Source organism: Pimephales promelas, chromosome 10, assembly GCF_988280905.1.
Source record: "Pimephales promelas chromosome 10, fPimPro1.hap1.1, whole genome shotgun sequence".
In the NCBI taxonomy this organism is placed as follows: Eukaryota; Metazoa; Chordata; class Actinopteri; order Cypriniformes; family Leuciscidae; genus Pimephales; species Pimephales promelas.
The window spans coordinates 3,453,436-3,476,715 of NC_142778.1; the positions used below are offsets into that span (position 1 = coordinate 3,453,436).

The following is a 23,280-nucleotide window of genomic DNA, read 5'->3' on the forward strand; positions in this document are numbered from 1 at the left end:
GCCTTTTCCTTAGCAGCGTTGTTGTGTAAGCACTTTTTACATGATGTTTAAAACAGGCGGTGGCTAAACAGTTTAATGGACGAAATAATTTGTTTTATTATTATTGTATTGTGTGTGATTGGACAGAATTTGTAGAGATAACTACAAAATTATTTTCAGTAGTGGCACCGATGTATTTTATTAAAATGATCTCAACCATTTGAGGGAAAACATTGTATACACTGTAAAAATGAATGCGCAAAAAAAATTGTGGTAACAGATTACAAGCAATATTATTAATTACATTTTTAGAATAGAATTGAGTAATAATTAATCAAATTAAAAATGTATAAAAAGTCAATTTAAGTCACCATTATGGTGATCAGTGTTTGTTTTAAAATTACGGTTTTCTCCTTCAGTCATTCTGTTTGTTAACATCAGATATCTTCAATGTTGGCAATATAAAATAAAGATAATAAAAAATAATTAATCTTTGACGTCTGTCTGTTATTCGGATATTTTGCTTACATGTTTTGGTGTACACTTTACTCATTTTAAATGGTTAACGTTTAAGGTTAAGTATTACTTGTTCAATTTAATTAATAATATTGCTTGTAATCTGTTGCCACAATTTTATTGATTAGATAAAGCATATTCATTTTTACAGTGTACATATTGCTTTACAAAGTTGCTTTGGAAAACATTACACAAAGTACATCTGTTGTGTTTTCAGTTTGGTATAAAACATACACACTGCACTTTTTGAAGATGTTTTTCTGTTCAGAGGTGCTCCTGATGGTTAAAATAGTTTGGACAGTTAAGTCACCTTTATTTAGCGCTTTATACAGTACAGACATGAAATACATCAACACAAAAACTGACATGGGGAAAAGAAAAGGGGGACAGATACGAATCCGATGCAAAATAAATATTTTCTTTCAAACCATTGAAAGAAACAATCCATTTCAACATTTTCCAACTTCTCCATACCATGACCATCAGCCAAAGATGATTTGAGTGAGTAACATCACAAAAATATTTCTTCCTCTTTCACAGCATTTTTCCAGATCTGCGTGAAAAAGGGGAATGTGAAAATGCTGACTGATTTAAACACACCGAAGCTATTAAAAAGACACAACTGTGGAGACACGTTCCTAAAGTGGGAAAAGAACTGATAAGCAGTAAATTAACCTATGACTTAATGAGTAACTATTTTATGTACAATATATATTCGCACGATGACTACAGTCTTCACAAGTTGCCGTCGCTCTCTTTCCTATACTAAAAGTGTCAGTTATGTTGTGTTAGTGTGCGACCACAGTCAGACCACATTCAGAGTCGCATGGTCCAATTAGTTCCTCTGTAAGCTGGTGCTCAGGAAAGCGTCCTCATTTACATGAGACGTGGCAGCATAGGTTCAACATGTCACGAGCCTGAGAACAGGACGGGTCCATCAGTTCAGAGCCGAAGAACTCTCTGGAGGAAGAGTTGGGGTGTCGTCCCTAAAGTCATCCGTCTGAAGATCTGCAGACAGACAGATAGACGGAGATGAAACAAACCTACAACAAATATACACAAGCCAATTCTCTCATTTAAAAGGAAATGAAAACGAGCATTGCAGTATTGAGTAACCCTCTGTGATTGTGCTGTTCTTGAAGAAGTTAAAAACTCTTGGTGTTGCATCAAAACACCCATTGTCACGCTAGCGGCTAACGTTTTTTAGCGTCGTTATGAGCATGCTCGCATTGCTTTGACCAAGTTAAATAAAACTACAGCACGTGAATTGTGTAAGTTATCGTTTTACTATTGTTGTTTTATCATCGAGGTTTAGCAAAGACAGCTATCGCGTGGCCCATCTATCAATAGACATTTTTTTTATTCTTCTGTAGGCTAATGATCGAACTTCATGCATTGAATTGATCAATTCTCACGAGAATATGTCTAAGTTACTGAAAAACCAAGACGACCATATCGTTTCCCAGATAGCAAACTGACATTGAATCAACGTGAAAATATGACATCGAAACAACGTTGATCTGGCATTTTTTTGCTCATCGAATTAACGTTGAACCAACGTCAGACGCGCCATTCTTCAAAACTAAGGAAAAATCAACTTGAAATCAACGTTAGGAAAGCAAACCAATTGCGTCGATTTTCATTTAGCTTTAAAGAATGCCGCGTCTGACGTTGGTTCAACTTTAATTCGATGAGCAAAACAATGCCAGATCAACGTTGTTTCGATGTCATGAGAGACGTCGTTTCCACGTGGATTCATTGTCAGTTTGCTGTCTGGGTTCACTCATACAGCAAACAGCCTGTGGATATAAAAATTTTCTGAATCCCCCCTCCTCCTTCAAATTATTCAATAATGCATTGAAATTAAATAGTAGGCTCATCCAGATAGCAAAATTTGTCTGGGCCTCATCCTTGCTTCAATTCTGGCCCAGTTCTGGCTGGGTCCCCGGCCCAAAACTGGCCCAACACACTGACAACGGACTCAAACAACTTCCTCCGGCCCAGATGTGGCCCACACCCTGTAAAAGTACTCTTATGGGCTCTATGCACAGCGGTATTTCCGGTGAAGGATTAAGGATGCTCGATAACTTCCGCCGATCGTAGAGTCCAATGCAAAACCGAGAATTTATATTGAATTTTATACTCCATGGTTATACTAAAGAAACGTTATCACAAAAAACAGATAAAACAGACACCCCTCGTTGTGTTTATGCTTCTTTTTAAAATGATATTAAATAAACATAACTTATTATATAAAATGACATCTAAACGTATGAAAGTTTCGTTTCAAAAAAGGGAGGACAGTAAATTTTGAAGACTCTGCCATAATCCCGGTTTCCTCGGTTTTCCTCCGCTTTAATCTCCACAACCGGAAATGGACGAGCATCCTTGCGTCAAATGCGGAACTTATGCGTGCATATAGCCCATTTATTGAAATGGCCCAGTTCTGGCCCAGGCACTGTAAGACGGATCTGGCTGAGAGTCGGCTGGGTCACCGGCCCAGATGTGGCAAGGATCTGGCCCAGTATCTGTTCACCGATGCCAACAGTGAGCCAACACTGACGCATTTCAGCCGGAATCGGACCAACTGAGGCCCAACACACACAAAAAGCGATTGTACAGGTGATGGCCTATCATCAAGTGTTTTATTTTGTGAATACTTTATGTCTAATAACAGCAGTGAATATGAACACATTTCTTGTTTCCTGACAAAATTAGTGGGATACAGATTTTTTTCAGACCTGCCAAAATATGTATGCTGAATCCCTTCTGCTGAATCCGCGACCAGGGACACACTTCCTTTCAGGGGTGAGTACCTTGGCACGACACCTGTCACATTGTCATATTGTTCCGGTTTGCTGGTTATTCATTTGCACGGAAAGCTGTATGCTATTTTTATGTATTACAATGAATTACTTTTCTCTTATATTTTATTTATAATAGGCTACTTATATGTATTAACATTTATAATATAAATATAATATTTTTCATATTATGCTTATTTATTGCTCTGGGTAGTTACTTTTAAAAGTTCCCCCAAAAGAAATTAGTTGTGTATATGTGTTGAGTCACTCTTGCATTACTTCTCACCTGGGCTGGGATTTTGCTTGCTTTTTAATAACAAAAAATATATATTTTTGGCAAATATAAAGGCCCTTCACACCAAAAGTGAAATGAATAAAACTCAGGCTGAAGGAAGTGCAGATTCACGCCAGTACAGTAGAGGGTGCGTTGAAAAAGTAGATATTTTTTAGGTAGTGTGAAATTCCTATTGGGTTTTTGTCGAAGGAACCAGGGTGATGCTAACTTCGGGGTTGGCCTACAAATATAGTAGTGATTATAAGTTTATAATTGATTATATAAGTGATTTATAAGTGATTATAAGTAGTGATTATATAAAATAGTAGCGGTAGTAGTAGAGGTATAGTAGTAGGCTACTTCTTCTCAGCTCCATTTAACATGTTTTACCATGTTCAATTGAGAATGAGGAGTTGACGTCATTTTACAGAGCCCCTCCCCTCTCCGCCATGTTGGTTGGATTCCCACGGCAAAACAGTATTGATTACGTGAGCTCGGTAGTAGAGGAGTTTCTCGCAATACCGCACTGTTTTACCATGCCTGGAAGTAACTGCTGCGTTAACTCCTCCAGTAACTCACACGATACATATGGAAAACATAGGAACAACGGAATTAAGTTTTTGCGGTTACAGAAATTGACACAGCAGGGAGAGTCTGATCTAACGAGGAGACGCCGGATTACTAGGTTTGCTGATGCCTTTAGTATACGATTTTCACTGTTTACTTTGCTGTGCCTTAACGAACATATGCAAAAGTGCTTGTTTGAGTGCCTTATGTTCATTACTTTTTTATTTCATTGAAATAAATGTTTGAAACAACTTGATATGGCTTAACAATATTTATTGTGAACTGAAATAGGCTATTTGGACAACATAAGTTTCATGGACAACATAAGTAATAATAATAAAATAATAATACTGTTATTAGTGCAAACGAACAAATATATTGATGCTGCTTCTCTAAATACAGCTGTTTTGCACTTTCTTCCTTTTTTTCCTCTTATTCTTAGATCCGTCTCTGTCCTGCCAAAATAATAAATGCGCGAAAATTTAAGAGCTCTGGAATGTTTAGTCGCGTCTATGGGTTCTAAATGCGTTGCCCCTGGTAACCGATAGGTTTCCTACCATCATGGCCGACCGGTGTTCAGACAATTCATGCTACCCATCCAGATTTCCTACTTACCGGTTATGCGCATGTGCAGACTCACAGTTTTTTTTTTTTTTTTTTTTTACAAAAGGTATTTTCCTGTTATAATGTATAATTTCCCTTTAAAAAATGCTTACTACCATATGAATATTTGTACGGTCAGCCCGCTGAAAAGGAATAACTGAAAGTTTCAGTTACTATAAGAAAAGGTGTACTTTGACAAGTCAAAGATGAATATTTTATGATAATTTTTACTTTTCACACCGTTTTAAAAATAAAAACAGTAGTCTAAAGTATACAGTAGCTACTCATAACTTAGAATTGTATTAGAATTGTATTTCATACGACTTTAATCGGCATTCTGTGATCAATTCGCGGTACGGTAGCATTTTTCGACAAGGCAGCAAAAATTGACAGAACACCGGCTCAAACCCCGCCCAAATAGGCACGTGACTCCTCATTCTCAATACAACTGAAAAGCTCAGATTTGACCCCTGAATGGTTCTTGTTCTGAATGGCTGTTGTAAGTACCTAAAAGAGAAGTGGTCTGCTGGGGGTTTTCAATGACAGAGGTCTCTTCTTCATCCTCCCCCCAGTCGGCGATGTTAGCGGGTGGGATGCACTGCTCCAAGAACAGATCTTCATCTTCATCGAAGTCCATGTCTTCCGGGGGCCAGCGCAGCTCCCCGCTCTCCACCTCACTGACGTCTGTAGGCTCCACCACGATGGACGGCAGGCGCTCCTTCCCCTGGGGCTCGCAGCTCAGAGTGCCTTCAGTGCTCACAACTACTACTGGATCTGGGAAGATCTGCCAAATAAAGGATAAAGAGAGGGGATAATATAAGAAGGAGAAATCTTTAGTCTTGAATGGTGTTTGCACAACGGGGGTTCCTGTTTGAGGTTGCTTCAGGCCGGTCATGGTTGGCTCAAAGTGATTCAACATCATTGTGAAATTTTGGAACATGGTTAAAATTCAGGCCACTCTTTGTGATCTCTTGCTTAACAACTAGTGAGGGAACCATTATTATCAAATAAAACAAAATGTGTAAAGCATTGCTACAAGATGAACACATTATTGATGCAATATGTGGCTTTTAAGTTCCCAAATGAGATTTAAAGCTGATGCGAACTAGTACACTGTAAAAAATATTTTCAAGATTTGCTATCACAACATATTTTCTTTTGTCAAATCAACTTTATAATAATTTATTTAGTAGAGATAACTTATTATTTTAAGTTTCTGATGGTTAAATTAATCTCCTTCATTATATTAACTCACTTTTTCCAGTTCAATCAAATTCAAATTTTAAGGCAACCCAGGTTACTTACTTTTTTAAGTTAAACCAACAAAAACGTTTTACAGTGTAGTAATCACAACATTTTTTTCTTTTGTCAAATCAACTTAAATGATTTATTTAGTTCAGATAACATATAATTTTGAGTTTCTGATGGTTAAATTAATCTCCTTCATTGTATTAACTCACTCTTTCCAGTTCAATCAACTTAAAATTTTAAAGCAACCCAGCTTACTTACTTTTTTAAGTTAAACCATCAATTTTTTTTACAGTGATGAACTGGAACTGCAAAACAGTTTCCAAACAGTTTTCCCCTTATTGTTTGCACAAATAGATAGTCTGGCCTGTGTCATTTTTACCAGTTGAAATTTAATTCTTGATATTAAGAATTTGTATTTCTGCGAGTGATGTAATAATTGTTGATATCAAGAATTAGCATGAATGCAGGTGGAAATGAAATTCCTGATATCAAGAATTTTACAACGTACAGTGAGCACCAGGCTTAAAAAGAACTGACCCGTTGCATTTCTTAATCCATTTGCCACTGGACAGTTCACATGTGGAAGAAACCAATGAACTTTCAACTGAATTAGAAATAGCTTAACTCAAGTAAAAAGCAGAAGAGCAAAAAAGAGATTGCTAAATTCTAGGCTGAGTCACCAAAGGTAAATATACTTTACAGGACTAGGTGACTTTAGTATAGGCTACAAATGTCTCAACCAGCATCCGTTGGTGGCTTTTTTTTTTATTGATTTGTGCCCTAAAGTGTTGAACATGTGTGACTTTTAAATATAAAAAATGGATATATCATATTAAATATAATATTAAATACTTTAAATGTTGGCTAAAATATTAGAAGTAAATGAATATTATACATTGAAACTTAATAGAAAAGATAAAAGGATGACAGATGGGTTGATACCTGAAAGGGCAGTCGGTCCCCTTTTCTCTGTACTGGAAACTCATCCATGGCCTGGGCTTCTGGGTACCCCATCCCTCTGTTATAGTGACATCACGGAATATGGAAAAGAAATGTAAAAGTTTGGAATAGCAGCAAAACAGTAACAGCTACTTCTTACTTGCTCTTTAGTATACTATACCCATTAGGACTGTGACTGTCTGAATCAGTCTGCTTGTCCATTAATGATGTGCTGAATTAGCAGCTACAAAAGTATGCAAGTTTGGACTTTTTCTGTAGGTTATCGTCACGCCAGAAAGGTGGTGGCAACTGCCTGTCTTTATAACTCATTGATTCAACCAATACTTTCAAAAACACTGATTCGTTCGAGAACAATAAAGGCCTGAATTCGGAATAGTATATAACATGCATTTCTTACAGTTGCTAGTACTATATCTGGTGTAAATATGAGTAGTGTGCTATTCAGAATTCAGCCACAGTCTTTATGAGTGAGTATTCATGATTTACTGAACTGATTCATTCAATAAAGCAGATTCATTCAGGAACGAAACACCCCCACTTTAATTATGGCTTTGACTTTGTTTGGAATGATTGCTGTTGGCGGATTGCTAAATGGCAACATGGTGTCTTGTTTATCAACTGTTGTATGAATATATGTCTAAATATCACCCTTGCCTGTGTTATATTGGCATGCAACGGAATTGCTATAGTCTTTTCTCCCTATTCGAGTGAAACGGCTTCTCGAGCAATAAAAAATGGAGGGCAGGACTTGATTTTGTCCATTGGGACTTGATTGCATGGTTGTGGTTTGCTATTGGTGGATCTCATGTGAGTGACAGGTTGCCTCGCCCTCATCCTCAGAGAAGATATTGGATGTTTTGATTAAAGATTGGACGTGAATTAAAAAATAATTCTAAGAAGGCGGCCTGTTGGTGTGGCCTGTAGGATTTGCTAATCGCAGTTGCTCCCAGGTGACCTGTGACTAATCGCTCCACTCTCAAACCCCTGCTGAACGCCCGGATTACAATGGTTATAACAGACAGCCAGTGACCGATTATATCAAAATGGATTATGTTCTCATATAGTCATTTTTCATTAGCAGCAGATTGGATAAGAGCATTGCATTATGGGTCATCACCACTGCTTACAGAACACTGTGCGTAATGCACTATTCTTTTTATATAGTTTGTATAACAACATACAGAACAGTGATATTGCTGCATGTCACATGATTATGTTGATGGTGAGTGGCATCCAGTCAGTCTTGGAAATAGATACCGTTATTTTGCTTTTAAAAATGCTTTGCTGCATTTCAAACAAATCAAGATAAGATCACGGCTGTTATTAATGGTGGTTGATTTGTTGTCACACACTAGAAATGGAATGCCAAGTTGAGAGTATTGAATTGTGGGATATATATTCTGTGCAGTGAGTATTTAATCGCAATCAAAAAAAAAAAAAGTATGACATTCTCAAATATTGTTTTTCAATATACTCTGATGTGCTGAATAGGAAAAAAATGTCAAATGCTTTTATCCAAAAAGTCTTTCACTGCATTAAAAAAAACAATGCTTTTTGCAGCCAGATGTTGAGATTATGGGACTAACTGGACCATGCTGAAACCTTGGGTCGTCTGGGTATTCAGTGCATGTGGGGCATTTCTAACCTGTGTTCTGCATAAAAACATAGCATGCCATTCTAAACGGCCAAATCATAGGAAGGTTAGTAGGAAGGACATGATCATTTTTCAGTGACTATCAGAACATTATCTGTAGTTTCATCAGCTTCTCTAAAATAGTTATGCAAGTAAATGTGTAGGTGTTTCTTCAACTTTGGTGTCGTGACCTATTTGTGGTTGATTTTTATGAAAACAAACGTTTTATCATATCTTTTAAAGATTTTCCAGGCCTTCATTGTTCATGGTTGCTATTGTAAAAGACTATGAAAAGATGTTCATGTCCCTGACCCAGACATTTAATGATAGATGCATATTATAACTACACGCTCCTCAGTGTGAAGTCCAGTCCTGGTTCTGGAGGGTCAGAATCCAGCAGCTCCCACACACTTTCTAGCAGAGATGGTACTATTATTTGGCGACAGCAGGGATCATGTGCACCTTGTTAACCAATCACATTAAAGCCTTGATGTAGGCCTAATTGAATTTCAAGAGTTGTGCTGAAGTCAATCACTGTGCCAGAGGCTCCATCCTTTGAAGGCCGCGAAAGGTCAGACTGAGTGTTGTTAACAAAACAGGGTTCATAAACTGTCTAAATATGTTCACCATGGTCCATTTCTGTATATAATAAAGAGTATAACTATATATAATCACATCTTGAGATCAGCAGATAAATTATTCTGAAAAAGCACTTTTACAGCTTGGCATTTACCTCCGACCCAAAATATTTTAATTTTGTGTTATTGTGTTCTGTATCCTTTCTGTTTGGTTTTATTGTTGGAATTGTACAGCACTTTGGGCTGCCCTTGAGGCAGTAGAAATGTGCTATATAAGAAAATAAACTAAACTAAACATCTTAGTGATATGTCATCATTTGAATCACTTTCACACATGTTTGGATGGATTAAAACGAACCCTGCTGCGATTGTTAGTGCGGCTCAAAGGGCAGAATGCTCACAAATATATATATATATATATATATATATATATATATATATATATATATATTGTAGTCATAGTCTAGAAGATGTTGCCTATCACAGTTCAGTCAGCAGATCTTCGTTTGTGTGTGACGGAGGGATTCTTGGTGCAAAATACCCAACGCATTCTCATCCTAGGGCATCCTAGTGACACTTTTGACAATGCGTAGGCTATACATCCCACGCTCATGGCACCCTTTAGCGTCAATTTAACAAGCTTCGGTTATGGGTAGGTTTAGGTCTGGGGTAGGGTTAGGGTTAGACCACTAGGAGGCGCCTTCTGGCCCATATTTATCTGCGTCTCATATTGACGCTAAAGGGTGCCATGTGTGTCGAATGTAGACGCATTATCAAAAGCGTCAGTATATGACGCCTTGGGATGAGAACTGGCTAGCCCTAACCCAATACTTGCGTTTAAAAGTGTAATTCGGCAATTTCTCTCTCAAAAACAAAAAAATTATGGGGTAGGCCAGGGTCTGTTGTGTGCTTCATTTCACAGGAAATATTTATTTTGAGGAAATGATTTGTATACTTTAGCCTATTTAAAAATGACAGCTGTCACACAAGTGATTTCCACCACAGAGTTTCACAAACTCTTGATTTGACATCAATTCGAAATTAGGCCAACTAAATGTCAATTTTTAAAGCAATCTCTCAACTAATGCCATAAACTATAAAAGGAACCCTTTTGGACAGTTGGGACATAATATTAAAGGTTAAAATTAACAAAGGAGTCCGAAATATTAAATTCAGTTATTCAGCTATTTATTTAAGGCTAATGAACACTCAAATAAAAACGTTTAACATTTAAACTTTTTAATAGCCTATTATAATTGTTTTTCTCATTCGTTGTTGAAATATAAACATTTGTGGCTGTCATTTAAACGTTTTCATGACGATTTCATGATGGATTTAATCAAATTAACATAGTGATGATTTCATTAAATATTTAATAATTTTCCTGAGGTAATGTTTTGGCGTGAGCTGATTTATTGACGTCTTTCCACGGTTCAAAAACACCGATTGGACAATTACACGAGACACGATACATTTCAGTAAATTGTATTTTTTTCCCCTTGCAACATAGGCCTACATGTTTACTTCGTGCTAAAAAAAAACATAAAAAAAAAAAATGTTTACTTCGTGCTTTAGTGAAACGGAAGTTATGATCGGGTCACGTCACGTCCCCCACCTGAAGCACTTCAGCGATCTCCAAACGGTAGGCTATTTGTTTGCATGACTGATATAATTGACAACATTTTTAAAGTTGAAACAATGTATCATATAAAAAAATAATATTGGATGGGAGGCCCATAGTTACAAACAATGTTCAGTGAATTTTTGTTTAGTTTTTCGTTTAGTGAGTGTTTATGCAGTTGGAAAACAATGATTCTGGGTTTAACTTTTGCATATTCTGTTCATCGCTGCTTTCACTTAGTTTCATTTAAAAAAAAAAAATAACTTCAAAACTTACAACGAAACCTTAGCATGAGATTTAGAAATCGATTTTGGTTTATCAGATAGATAGATAGATAGATAGATAGATAGATAGATAGATAGATAGATAGATAGATAGATAGATAGATAGATAGGTAGATAGATAGATAGATAGATAGATAGATAGATAGATAGATAGATAGATAGATAGATAGATAGATATTAATCCTTCACAGAAATTAGATCTGTGTGTTTTGTCCTTCATGTTCCAAATCTGTTTATTTTCTCCCAGAGGGGCTTGACCGGGATTAAGGAAGCCTGAAGACCTGAATCATAAATGAGTGTGTGTGTCAGCTTAAGCCATCAGAGACTGGGAAGTATAGTAAAATGAAGGTCAGCTTTCTCTCTGAAAAGCCACAACCTGTTTACAGTTAATACTTCACTCTATCAAAATGATAAAGTATCAGTACATTTACTTAACATTAATATTTCATCTTTCTAGACCAGAAGTAGATCACATGACATAGGGATAATGTAGCTAAAAGGGATTCATTCTGTTATAATGACTAGCTGACTGAACATTATCCTGTTTTCTTTCAGTCCAGTTCATCAAAAGAGGAACTTCATCACTGCTTTCACTGTTTATGAAACAACCATTTTTCCACACAACCCTTTGGAGGTCACTTATCTGCTAATGTCTGTGTGACGACAGCTGGCTAGCAGTTAGCGATGTAATCCTGCCCGCTCCTGCTGTCTGTGGTAAGTCATTAACAAGCTAACGTAACAGATTTCTCTCCGGCACGAGGCAGACGCTACGCATGCTATCCACAGGCTAGCTCACAGATTGAGGACATGCGTCTCTTATTCAGCAGCTGGATTTCACCACACCTTGACGCCCATAACATAGATGATCACTCATCATTTTGTGGCCATTTGGAGCAACTAGCACATTGAGTCTTATACTGTAACTATAACCAATAATATGGTTAACGCAGGTTGATTAAACAGAGAAAATAGCACTAAAATTATAATGTCACCCCAAAAATGATCATTAGTTTTTGTAGCTCACTTTGATATTCAGGGAATACAAAAGCACTATAAGCATTTTGAAGTTATTTTGTGTAATAAAAGCGAAAACAATTATGTAAAAATGTGATCATGAATGTACGGAAGTGTATTGCATTCACTTGAAGAAAAAAATTACTCTTTTTCAGAATTAACAAGTTAATTCTCTCAGAATTACGAGATAATTTTTCATGGAAAAAAAGTTTTTGCTCTGTTTTTCTGAATTAACGAGTTAATTATCTCAGAATGTCGCAATTTTTTCATGGAAAAAAGTTTTTGATCTGTTTTTCTGAATTAATGAGTTAATTATCTCAGAATTACGAGATAATTTTTCATGGAAAAAAGTTTTTGCCTTGATTTATGACTTGATTAATGACTTGACTATCTCAAAAATTAGGAAAAACAGAGTAAAAATTTTTTTTTTCAAGAAAAATATATCTCATAATTCTGAGATAATTAACTCATTAATTCAGAAAAACGGAGTCGATTTTGTTTCCTCAAGTGAATACACTTGCGTATGAATGAACCAAGACAGTTTTCCAAACCCACCTATCAGCAGCTTCACAGAAAACCATGATTTCCATGTTTAGTAAATTTTAATATCTTCATGCCTTACCGTATTTAGCAGATTAGAGCTGAGTGATAATATAGTTTACATTTTGCGATGATAGAAGCAATCAACAGTTGGTATATACAGTAGTATATATTGCTTTATGTGAGTATACCGGATAAAGTGGAAATTCTTTGCCTAGATTTTAAAAAACAATTCAAGAACAAATGAAGATCTCGAAAGTCATAAGTAGGCCTGTAAGTATTTATTTCTTGCAAGAAAGGCAGTTCACAGAGTCTGACAAGAGAAAGACCCTGGTCTTCTCATATTACAGAGCTTATATACAAAAAGATCATCCTCCGAAATGTACTCCTCCCCTTCTTATCTTCGGACTAAAGCCCCTTGCGCGTACACAGTTCTCAGTTCCCTGTTCTAACACCTCTTATCTATGTCTATCCACAGTAACCGCATACGCCACTTCAAAAACATTTCACCTAAACACATGTCTTGCTCTTGATGCAATCAAACTTATCTATTGCTGAGAAGAGCTGAACACTCTTTCCTTTTGCACTGTAATTTGCATAGAAAATACTGCATCATCTTGCAATTTCCTTAATACATCTATTTTTCAAAGAACACATCTACATTTTTAAAGTACACACAAGCAGATGTTTCAAAAGATATATTCAAAAGAAAATTATTTATATATATATATATATATATATATATTGTATTGCATGTATTTATTTTAGAGCTGTCAAACGATTAATAGCGATTAATTGCATCCAAAATAAAAGTTTACATAAAATATGTGGGTGCACTGTGTGTACATGCACTGTGTAAATTGTTTTGTATATATATATACATATATAAATACACACACATGCTTGTATATTTAAGAAAAAAAGATTATTTATACATAAAATATTTATATTTATATATAATATAAATTATCTATAAATCTAAATACAGATTTATATATAAATATACATGAAAATATTTTTAAATATATACAAGCATGTGTGTCTATTTACATATATATATATATATATATATAAAATAATTATACACAGTGCACCCACATATATTATGTAAACACAAACTTTTATTTTGGATGCGATTAATCGTTTGACAACCCTAATTTATTAATTTTTTTACAGTAAAATCTGGCAGCTGTCGTAGCCTGAAATGTACCAGAAAACCCGATGATATTTCGGGCATTATGGGGTGAAATTTTTAAAACTGCGCATTTTTTCATATTTTTACACTTGTTTTTACTGTAAAAATGTATACGTGGTTATATATTCATTTGAATTACAAATTAAATGTGGCTTTTTCCCCTTGAAAATTGCTGACATAATTTACAGTGAAAAGCTAAACCATCGTCTGTTTACAAACATGCCATTAATCTATAAATCCAGCGTATATCTACCACATTTTAGGCCTGAAAGGCATTACCATCATCAGTGTTTGCGCCCTATTACATATTTCCAGCACAAGCCATCTGTTCAGTCTTACACAAACACACACACTGTAAAAATTAATATGCTTTATCTAATCAATAAAATTGTGGCAACAGATTAAGCAATATTATTAATTAAATTGAACAAATTAGAATTGAGTAATCAAATTATTCCTTAAGTTAAAATGAGTAAAGTTTGCACCAAAAATGAAACCAAAATATCTGAATAACAAACAGACATCAAAGATTAATTATTTTATATTATCTTTATTTTATATTGCCAACATTGAAGACATCTGATGTTAACAAGCAGAGTCACTGAAGGAGAAAACCGTCATTTTAAAACAAACACTGATCATCATAATGGTGACTTAAAAATATTTTTTATACTTTTTTTTTAATTTGATTAATTATTACTCAATTCTATTCTTAAATTTAATTTATAATATTGCTTGTAATCTGTTGCCACAATTTTTTTTTTGCACACACTGAATATGTATGGTGTCCTACCCGTCCGTGGGAAGGTGGTGGTCCTCTTGGGTGCTGCAGAGCTCCACGCTGCCCAGGCCTGGGATGATAATCGGGGGCAGAGAGGGGCAGGTCCCACAGCACTGCCCCTCCACAGGCCCCATCGGGGGGCACCGTCCTTCCAGCGCGAAGCCTGAGAGCGCCCTGCACAATGAAGGCCTGCGACCCTAGGCTTAATGGCAGGCACAATAGGAAAAACACTGCAAGCTGATAGTCCAATCGAGCACTGAAATGTCACAGCACATCAAGCAGTCATGTCCCTCTGTGATTGCCTTACTGTCTTTATCCTAAACTCCTCTCCTGTCCCCTCTCTCTCTCTCTCTCTCTCTCTCTTTAGGCTTTATAGAAGAGCTGGATTAGTGTCTGTGTCGATTAGTATGGCGGGGCCGGTGACGTAAGGGTGTGATCCGGCCTGGCACGCGATCCAGGTGTGCACTCACTAGCTAGTGTGGATCTTATGTCGGCCCGGTGCTACCTGATAACTTCAGAATTGGCTTTCTTAAACATGCATTTCACCCCGTGCGATTTTATTAGATAAAAGTCTCCACCTCACCAGATCTGGACTGCTCTGGGTATTAAGTTGCATTTAGGTTGCGAGGGGTTAGATATATATATATAGCTTGAGATCAGGCATTTGTCCCTACACTTACACTGATTAGATGAGTGCCAGTGCGCACTAATCCCAAACAAACACTTCTTAACTGGCTTGGTAGCATTTTAAGACCCCAGACTAATAAACCTGGGTCCCAAAGCAACCTGATATTATATGTGTGTAGACTAAAGAGAATTCAGACAGCCTCGCTTCTGATCAGAAATGCTTTACGATAGCTTTTTACAGCACAAAACAAAAATAGCAGAAGTACACCGGAATAGTTTCGACATAAACAGGCTTGACATAGATTTCAGCGTGCAGATGTTCGTCATTGCAGATTCAGCAGGCTATTACTAATTATTACCTTGAATCGCTGGCCTAGTAGCATGAATTATGATAATATTATATATTTCTGGAGCTATACTTTTTTTCTCTAGATCACTCTCAGAAAAATGAAGGTACAAAAGCTGTCACTGGGGCTGTACCTTTGCAAAAGATACACTTTTGTACCCAAAGGCTGCATATTGGTACCTTAGTGGTACATATTAGCACCTAAAATGTACATATTAGGACCTAAAATTGACATATTAGCTCATGAAATGGACATATTAGCACCAAAAATGTACATATTAGGACTTAAAGTGGACATATTAGTACCTAAAATGTACATATTACCACCTGAAATGGCCATATTAGGACCTAAAATGGACAGATTAGTACCTACAATGTACATTACCACCTAAAATGTACATATTACCACCTAAAATGGACATATTAGCTCCTGAAATGGACATATGGGCACCTAAAATGTACATTTTAGCACCTAAAATGTACACATTAGCACCTAAAATGTACACATTAGCACCTAAATGTACATATTACCACCTAAAATGGACATATTAGGACCTAAAATGGACATATTAGTACCTAAAATGTACATATTACCACCTAAAATGGACATATTAGCACCTAAAATGTACATATTATTACCTAAATGTACATATTACCACCTACAATGGACATATTAGCTCATGAAATGGACATATTAGCCTCTAAAAAGGACATAGGACCTGGACAGATTAGTACCTACAATGTACATATTACCACCTAAAATGTACATATTAGGACCTAAAATGGATATATTAGCTCCTGAAATGGACATATGGGCACCTAAAATGTACATATCAGCACCTAAATGTACATATTAACACTTAAATGTACATATTAACACCTAAATGTACATATTACCACCAAAAATGGACAAAAGTTTACCTTTTGAAAGGTACAGCCCCAGTGACGGCTTTTGCACCTTTTTTCTGAGAGTGTTGAATTATAAATGGTATTTGAAGAATCACTTTATGCTGCTTTTGTTGCTGTATTTCTTGTGTTTAAACATTTGGGGTTGGCAAGATATTTTTCTAAATGCTTTTGAAAGTGTCTCTTATGCTTTAGGGTTGCGTTTATATAATCAAAAATACAGTAAAAGCACTAATATTATTAAATATTACAAGTTTAAATAACTGTTTTCTTTTTGAAAATATTTTAAATAATGTAGGCTAATGTAGTCCTATGATGTATTTTCATAGGTAGTCTTCAGTGTCACGTGACCCTTCAGAAAACATTCTAATATGCTGATTTACTGCTAAAAAAAACTTATTAAAAATTATTATCAACTATTATCAATTATTATCAATTGAAAACAGTTGTGCTGCTTCACATTTTTGTGAAAATTCAGGATTTAGTTCAAAGGAACAGCATTTATTTGAAATGGATATCCATGCTGAATAATGTTTTTCATTTCTCTCAAAATAATAATAAGTTACCGTTTGCTAAATAAAACATAATTTTTAAAAGCCAAACATGCAAGCAAACCTATGAACAACAAAAAAACTTCACTTTTTTTAAATATCTGTTCTCATTTTTACTATGTACTATTGCTGGATTGGATGCAGGATCTACTATACTTTCACTTAATGTAACACCACACTGATGAGGTTAGATCGCTGATATCTGTTCACACACAAGTAAAAATGATCATGATAATATCATGACAGGCATGTGGAAACACATTTATCGAAATTACACAACTGCATTCGCTTGCACAGTATCGCCACATAATGTGACTCACAGGGTTTGAAAATATATTGTGAAAGAGGTTGTGTTTGGATGGGGTTCGCGTGCCATATTCTGCCTTTTACAATTGCCATTTTTAGCCGTTATTTGGAAATAGTTTTGAGTGGACACAGAAACTGGATGATTAGTGATGTCCACCAGAAGCTGCCAAATTACCTCATCTTTCTGACGTTAAGAAAATATTCTGCACAAGAACCAGCTGACTGCTGCATGTGAAGGCCATCCGTCTTCCCATCTGTCACGATCTCCCCCAAAATAGCCTTCAGCCTGTTGCTGAAGCATGCAAATCTCTCTCTCTTGGCTCATGTGTTTCATTTCTCTATTCAGTTGGAAGGAGTAATTAATATACTTTTATAATGTTCTCCGAATGGGAACAGATCGTGGTGTCCTGCTATCTGTGACCAGGAGGAGGCGCCGTTGTCTATGTTTCTCCTGCATAATCAGCACAGACATTAGAATACATGTCTTAAAGGACTAGTTCACTCCAGAATTAAAATGTCCTGATAATTTAGTCACCCCCATGTCATTCAAGATGTCCATGTCATCTTTCTTCAGTCGAAAAGAAATTAGGGTTTTTGATGAAAACATTCCAGGATTTTTCTCCATATAATGGACTTCAATGGGAACCAAACGGTTCAAGGTCCAAATGAAAGTTTTAGTGCAAACTGTTCAAAGGGCTTTAAACGATTTCAGACGATAAATAAGGGTCTTATCAAGCGAAACAATTGCTCATTAAAAAAAAAAACAATAACAAAGTTTAAGTTTTGTAAGCTCAAATGCTCTGTTCTGTGATGCGCGTTCGTGACTCTCCTGTTCAAACTCGTTCATCAAAATGAACGAATCTTTTTTCGAGTCATTTTTTGGGTCCTGCATTGGACACTGTGCTAATCAACCTCCAAAACAGCTTCGACCCCATTCAACATGCGTTCCGGGGACTTAAAAGGATAGTTCACCCAAAAATGAAAATTAAGTCATTAATTACTCACCCCCATGCTGTACCAACCCCGTAAGACCTTCGTTCGTCTTCGGAACACAAATGAAGATATTTTTGATTAAACCTGAGAGCTGGATCACTGCTACATAAGCACCCTGAGGGATCGAAACTTGACGGCCCAGAAAGTCATTGAAGAAAATGTTTAAATAGGCTATTCCATGTGACTACAGTGGTTCAACTATACTCGACGAGAATGTTGTGGGCGGGGCTGAGTTTGGCTGGCATCCAGGCTACTGAAAATGAGGAATAAGGGTCTTATCTAGCGAAAAGGTCAGTCATTTTCTAAAAAAATATATATACTTTTTAACTACAAATGCTCGTTCTGCGATGCAGGTCCACGACTTCACGTGTGATGTAATCACATTGGACAGGTCAGTGTACCTTTTCCAGGTCAATGTGACATGAAAAGAAAGGGTAGGACGAAAAATGTTCTCGTTTTCTCCTCCAACTTCAAAATTGATTATGTAATGTGTAGCCTACATTACAGCCTACATTACATTAGAACATCGCAGATCAAGTGCAAGACGAGCATTTGTGGTTAAAATGTACATTTAAAAAAAATTGAAAATGGTCGATCGTTTGGCTAAATAAGAACCTTATTCCTCAGTTGGGATTGTGTAGAGTCATTGAAGCTTCACTGAAACTACAATTTGGACCTTCAACCGATTGGTTCCCATTGAAGTCCATTATATGAAGAAAAATCCTGGAATGTTTTCTTCAAAAACCCTCATTTCTTTTCGACTGAAGAAAGGAAGACGTGAACTTCTTGGATGACATGGGGGTGAGTAAATTATTAGTTAATTCAGTTAATTCAATAAAGAAAATTCTGTAATTATGTATTCACACTCATGTCAATCCAATTGATCCAATTCACACAGAGTGACTTCCAATAGAAGATATTTTGAAGAATGTTAATAACCAATTTTGGTAACCATGGACAAAAAAAAAAACCAACAGCAATGAGACATTTCTCGAAATATCTCTCAATAGCGTTTATAAATAAAAGGGCGTTTCTGAGTTTGCTGAGATGGTCTCCGGCTACAGCAGCGGGACTGGCTGTGTGGTTGTTGCCATGGTAACCAGCAGGAGGAGCAGTTGAAGAGGAGAAGCGCCCTGCCATAAAAACTAAACGCTCACAGTTCGTCCTTTCCTGGATGCTGTTTGGAAAGGTCCTTCGGTCTCATAATTGACATTCACTGTACTGTTGAAAGGGCATAGATTATTGGATGGTCTGTGCATTTCTGCCGAGGACTTCTAATTAAGTTGTTTACCTATAGAAATGAGAAATAGATCATTTCTAGTGCACTGCTATCGCGATACTAGTGTTTCTGGACCTCAAGATATATGGCTTTGGTTGCTCTTTCATTGGGAATGTGTAAACCACTTATTGTCTGATATTAGAGATGTTTCTGATTCATCAGTATCTGTAATCTTTAAGTATTTAAACATCGTTTTTGTTTATTGAAATTAATCTGAAATTAAATAAAATATAACATTCGATGGAAAACTTAAACTTGAATGAAAAGAAATGTTGCCTTGGCAAAGAACTGCAATATGAGTTTGAGTTCTGAAATGATCTAAAAGTGAAATAAATGTGCGAGAGTTAAACAGAAATGTAAAAAAATTGTGCTTTCAAATCGATTAATCATGATTACAACATAAAACTTTGTATATATATGAATATATATACATACACGCATGTACACACATTTACAAACTTTTTGGTTAAATGTGATTTATCTATTTGAGAGCACTAAAAATGACAAAAGCACATAACAAAATTACTGATTAAACTAATGTTACAATTAAACAAAACTTTCAAAATACTTATAATTACTATAAATACTTATAAATACTAATAACACTAAAGTAACATTCAATCAATATTGAATATAATTGTACTTGCTCATTTTTAGAGCCTATTTTAACATATTGTCTTTGCAGTTGTATAACATTCACCTTAAATTAATCTTCAAAACCACTAATAATTGAATAACACTGTTTAAAGTCATCTCAAAATTAATATACATTTTTTCACAATTTTATAATGACTAAATTTAAAGAATTGATTTTAGTTTTAGTTAAATTTATTCAGGCAAAATGGTAACACTTCACAATAAGGTCCCATTAAATAGCATTTTTTAATGAATTATTATTTAATGAATTAAAGTCAACTAACAGTGAGCAATACATTTGTTATTATTAACCTTTGTTATCTGTTACGCCCCATCCAGGGAAAAGGGTGCAATATAAAAGACTGCAGTGAATTTGGAACTATAATGAATGTATTGTCTTAATTTGGGACTCTTGATTCAGGAGCTGATCGGGCCAAAATATCTTTCTTATTTTAAAACCTCTTTCCTAATCCCTGTAAGCCAAAAAAGAAAGGAATGTATAAACCTTAATCCCGAACCAAAAACAGAGATCAACCAGTTTACAATAAACAAAAGGGGCGTCAGACTCCTTAGGCTACTTTCCCAAATCCTCAATATTCACAATATATTTACAAAAGTAGGCTAAAAAAATTAAAAGGGCAGTCCAAAATCAGCGTCAGAAAACAGGCATAGGAGTCGAATACACCAACAAAGTTCCTCAGATACAAACAAAGCAAGACTCGCAGTCTCTAACACTCATTCAAACTCTCCTAACTTACACACACACACACACACACACACACACACTCTCTGCACTATATAATCAAAAACCCTCTCTCCTCAGAACACAAGATCTCTCTAGAGGAAGAGATGACGTGCTGCTTTAGTGCCGCTCACCAGTCAGGACATTTCATCAATCGACCTGCTTCACATACAGCGGTTCATTTTTAGCTCATTTTTAGTTAACTTGGGTCCATTAAATAATATTAACAGATATTTTTTAATAAAATTAAAATCAAATGTTGAAATAACATTAACTAAGATTACTAAATGCTTTAGACATATTTTCTACATTGTTAAAGGTAGCGTAGGCAATTTCAGAAGGGCTAGCAATAGTAGCAATTAGGGCTGTCGCGGTTATGGAATTTCCCTTGCGGTAATGTTGAGTGGCTCAATAGCGCGATATGCGGTATTACCGCCATTTATTTATTTATTTAATTTATAAGTATTTGTTGCTATATAAATAAAGTGTACGATGTGGACAAAAACAGGGTCATTTAACCAATAACCGAAACTAAACAGCGTCTATATGCGCATTGAAAGCATGATTGAAAGGCTTTCACTCAGCGCGCATATTGTTATGACAACGGACTTTGAACCGTTCATTCAACGAACACGTTCAAAGAAGCTGATTCGTTGAAAGAGATGTAATGAAACAAGATGTTAATTATTTTTAACTTTGAGTTCCACTTTTCAAGGCTCAGCTGATCAGCAATGCGTTGCATGGGTAACGCGGAAGCTGATGCTTCACTTATTAGAGACCAATATGGCATTGATTCAATGCGTGACTCTGTGATATTATTTTCTGCGGCTTCCTCGCGCTGTGGGATGCTGACCAGCGCTGCTGCTGACGCGCATTTGTGGAAAATACCCGTGACGTGAAGGTTAAAATGATGATACGACAAATATTTCGCTTTCCTTTGACACGGCAACCTTTTCACGACTTCAAAGACAGACGCAGGTAATCGCACGCGCTCTGCAGATCTCTCTCATTCACTGTCTGTGTGAAGCCTCTGTAGGCTACACATCACCAAGATAAACAGTCTTGTTGTTATCATTATGAACTTGTTTAGCGTTCAATACACATGCATGAAGTTCAAAACAAGAAGAAGCCTTATATAAAAAAAAAGTGAATATCGCGGTTGCTGCGGTTACGTGCAATCCTCTGCGGTTGACTTGTCAGAAGCGCGGTACTGCAATATTGCGGTTATCGCGACAGCCCTAGTAGCAACAGCAAGCTAGCTTTGAAAGCATTAGATCCCACCCTCCCTTCAGACCGTCTCCAAAGCCCCGCCTCCTCCAGAACACATGACCTCTCACAGCAGAGTCTGCAAAGCATCACGAGAGACGGCGTTAAATGACCTCATGTCTCAAAGCACAGAACATTACTATAATAATGAACTTAAACATCTTACAGAGCTCTGACTTGCACCAACTGACTGCTGCAGATTTAGTTCAGCGTCGATGGTGTTGCCATAGAAACGCATAAATCTGATGTCACAGGTTTTTGTCTCGTAATTACGGTAATGACATGGTATGAGCGCAGTGTAAGCTCGTTGTTTTGGTTCAGGAGGAACTGTAAAAATTGTCTTCTGTTTATTTGCAGCACTCTCTTTGGCCTCATTGAACGCGCTGATGACGTGATGTAGGAGCTACGAAATTGAGGTATGGAAATGTATATGTTGACAGGCAGGTTGGACATCCTATTATTGCATTCGGACTGAATTTTTTCCTTTTTGTTCCACTGAAGATATATGTACAGTGTTTAAAGGGGTGATGAACTGAGAAATCAAATTTTCCTTGAGCTTTTGACATCTAAGAGGTCATCATATTATAAGAATATCCTGTAAGATTCAGAACTGAAAACGTCCTTGTTAGTCCAATAAAAGCTTTTATTGACACCAGCCTCAGCAAACGACTCGTTTTACAAAGTGGGGAACTATGACGTCAAAGAGGATAAAACACCACCCCCACAGAAGAAGATCAACGCCTACTTTAGCCCCGCCCATCGATTCGCACATTACACGCATAGCTAAATAACATAGATGCCTACCTCGTGATGACAAACTGGATCGAGCCACCGAGCAATACAGAATATTGTGGAAGTACACAGTCGCTGCATAAGCTTCCTCTGGATTCCAGTAGGACTGCATGGATGAACTTTATTTTTAACGACGTTCCAGCTGATGAGGTAAAACATCGTCCGTCGGTTCGCTTCATTTCACTGAGGATTGTTTTGTAAACAAGACTGGATTTGCAGACCGATTAAGAGTAAAG

At 36.3% G+C, this 23,280-nt stretch overlaps 1 protein-coding gene and 1 long non-coding RNA gene across 3 annotated transcripts; one reads left to right on the plus strand and one right to left on the minus strand.

Annotated features, from left to right (window-relative positions):
• Positions 1–256: 256 nt before the first annotated feature.
• lbhl (LBH regulator of WNT signaling pathway, like) lies at positions 257–14,969 on the minus strand. The gene is made up of 4 exons (XM_039647363.2): positions 14,613–14,969; positions 6,937–7,012; positions 5,251–5,527; positions 257–1,503 (listed from the first exon to the last, which is right to left on the minus strand). The coding sequence occupies exons 1-4, from the start codon at positions 14,732–14,734 to the stop codon at positions 1,433–1,435; spliced, it is 546 nt and encodes a 181-aa protein (XP_039503297.1). The 5' UTR covers positions 14,735–14,969; the 3' UTR covers positions 257–1,432.
• LOC120459886 (uncharacterized) lies at positions 11,317–22,897 on the plus strand. Of its 2 annotated transcripts, XR_016169824.1 has the most exons (4): positions 11,317–11,418; positions 11,626–11,784; positions 14,968–15,058; positions 22,610–22,897. It is a non-coding gene; the product is annotated as an uncharacterized LOC120459886 (long non-coding RNA). The 2 variants fall into 2 exon arrangements; XR_005617843.2 differs by lacking the exon at positions 14,968–15,058.
• The last annotated feature ends 383 nt before the right edge of the window (positions 22,898–23,280 follow it).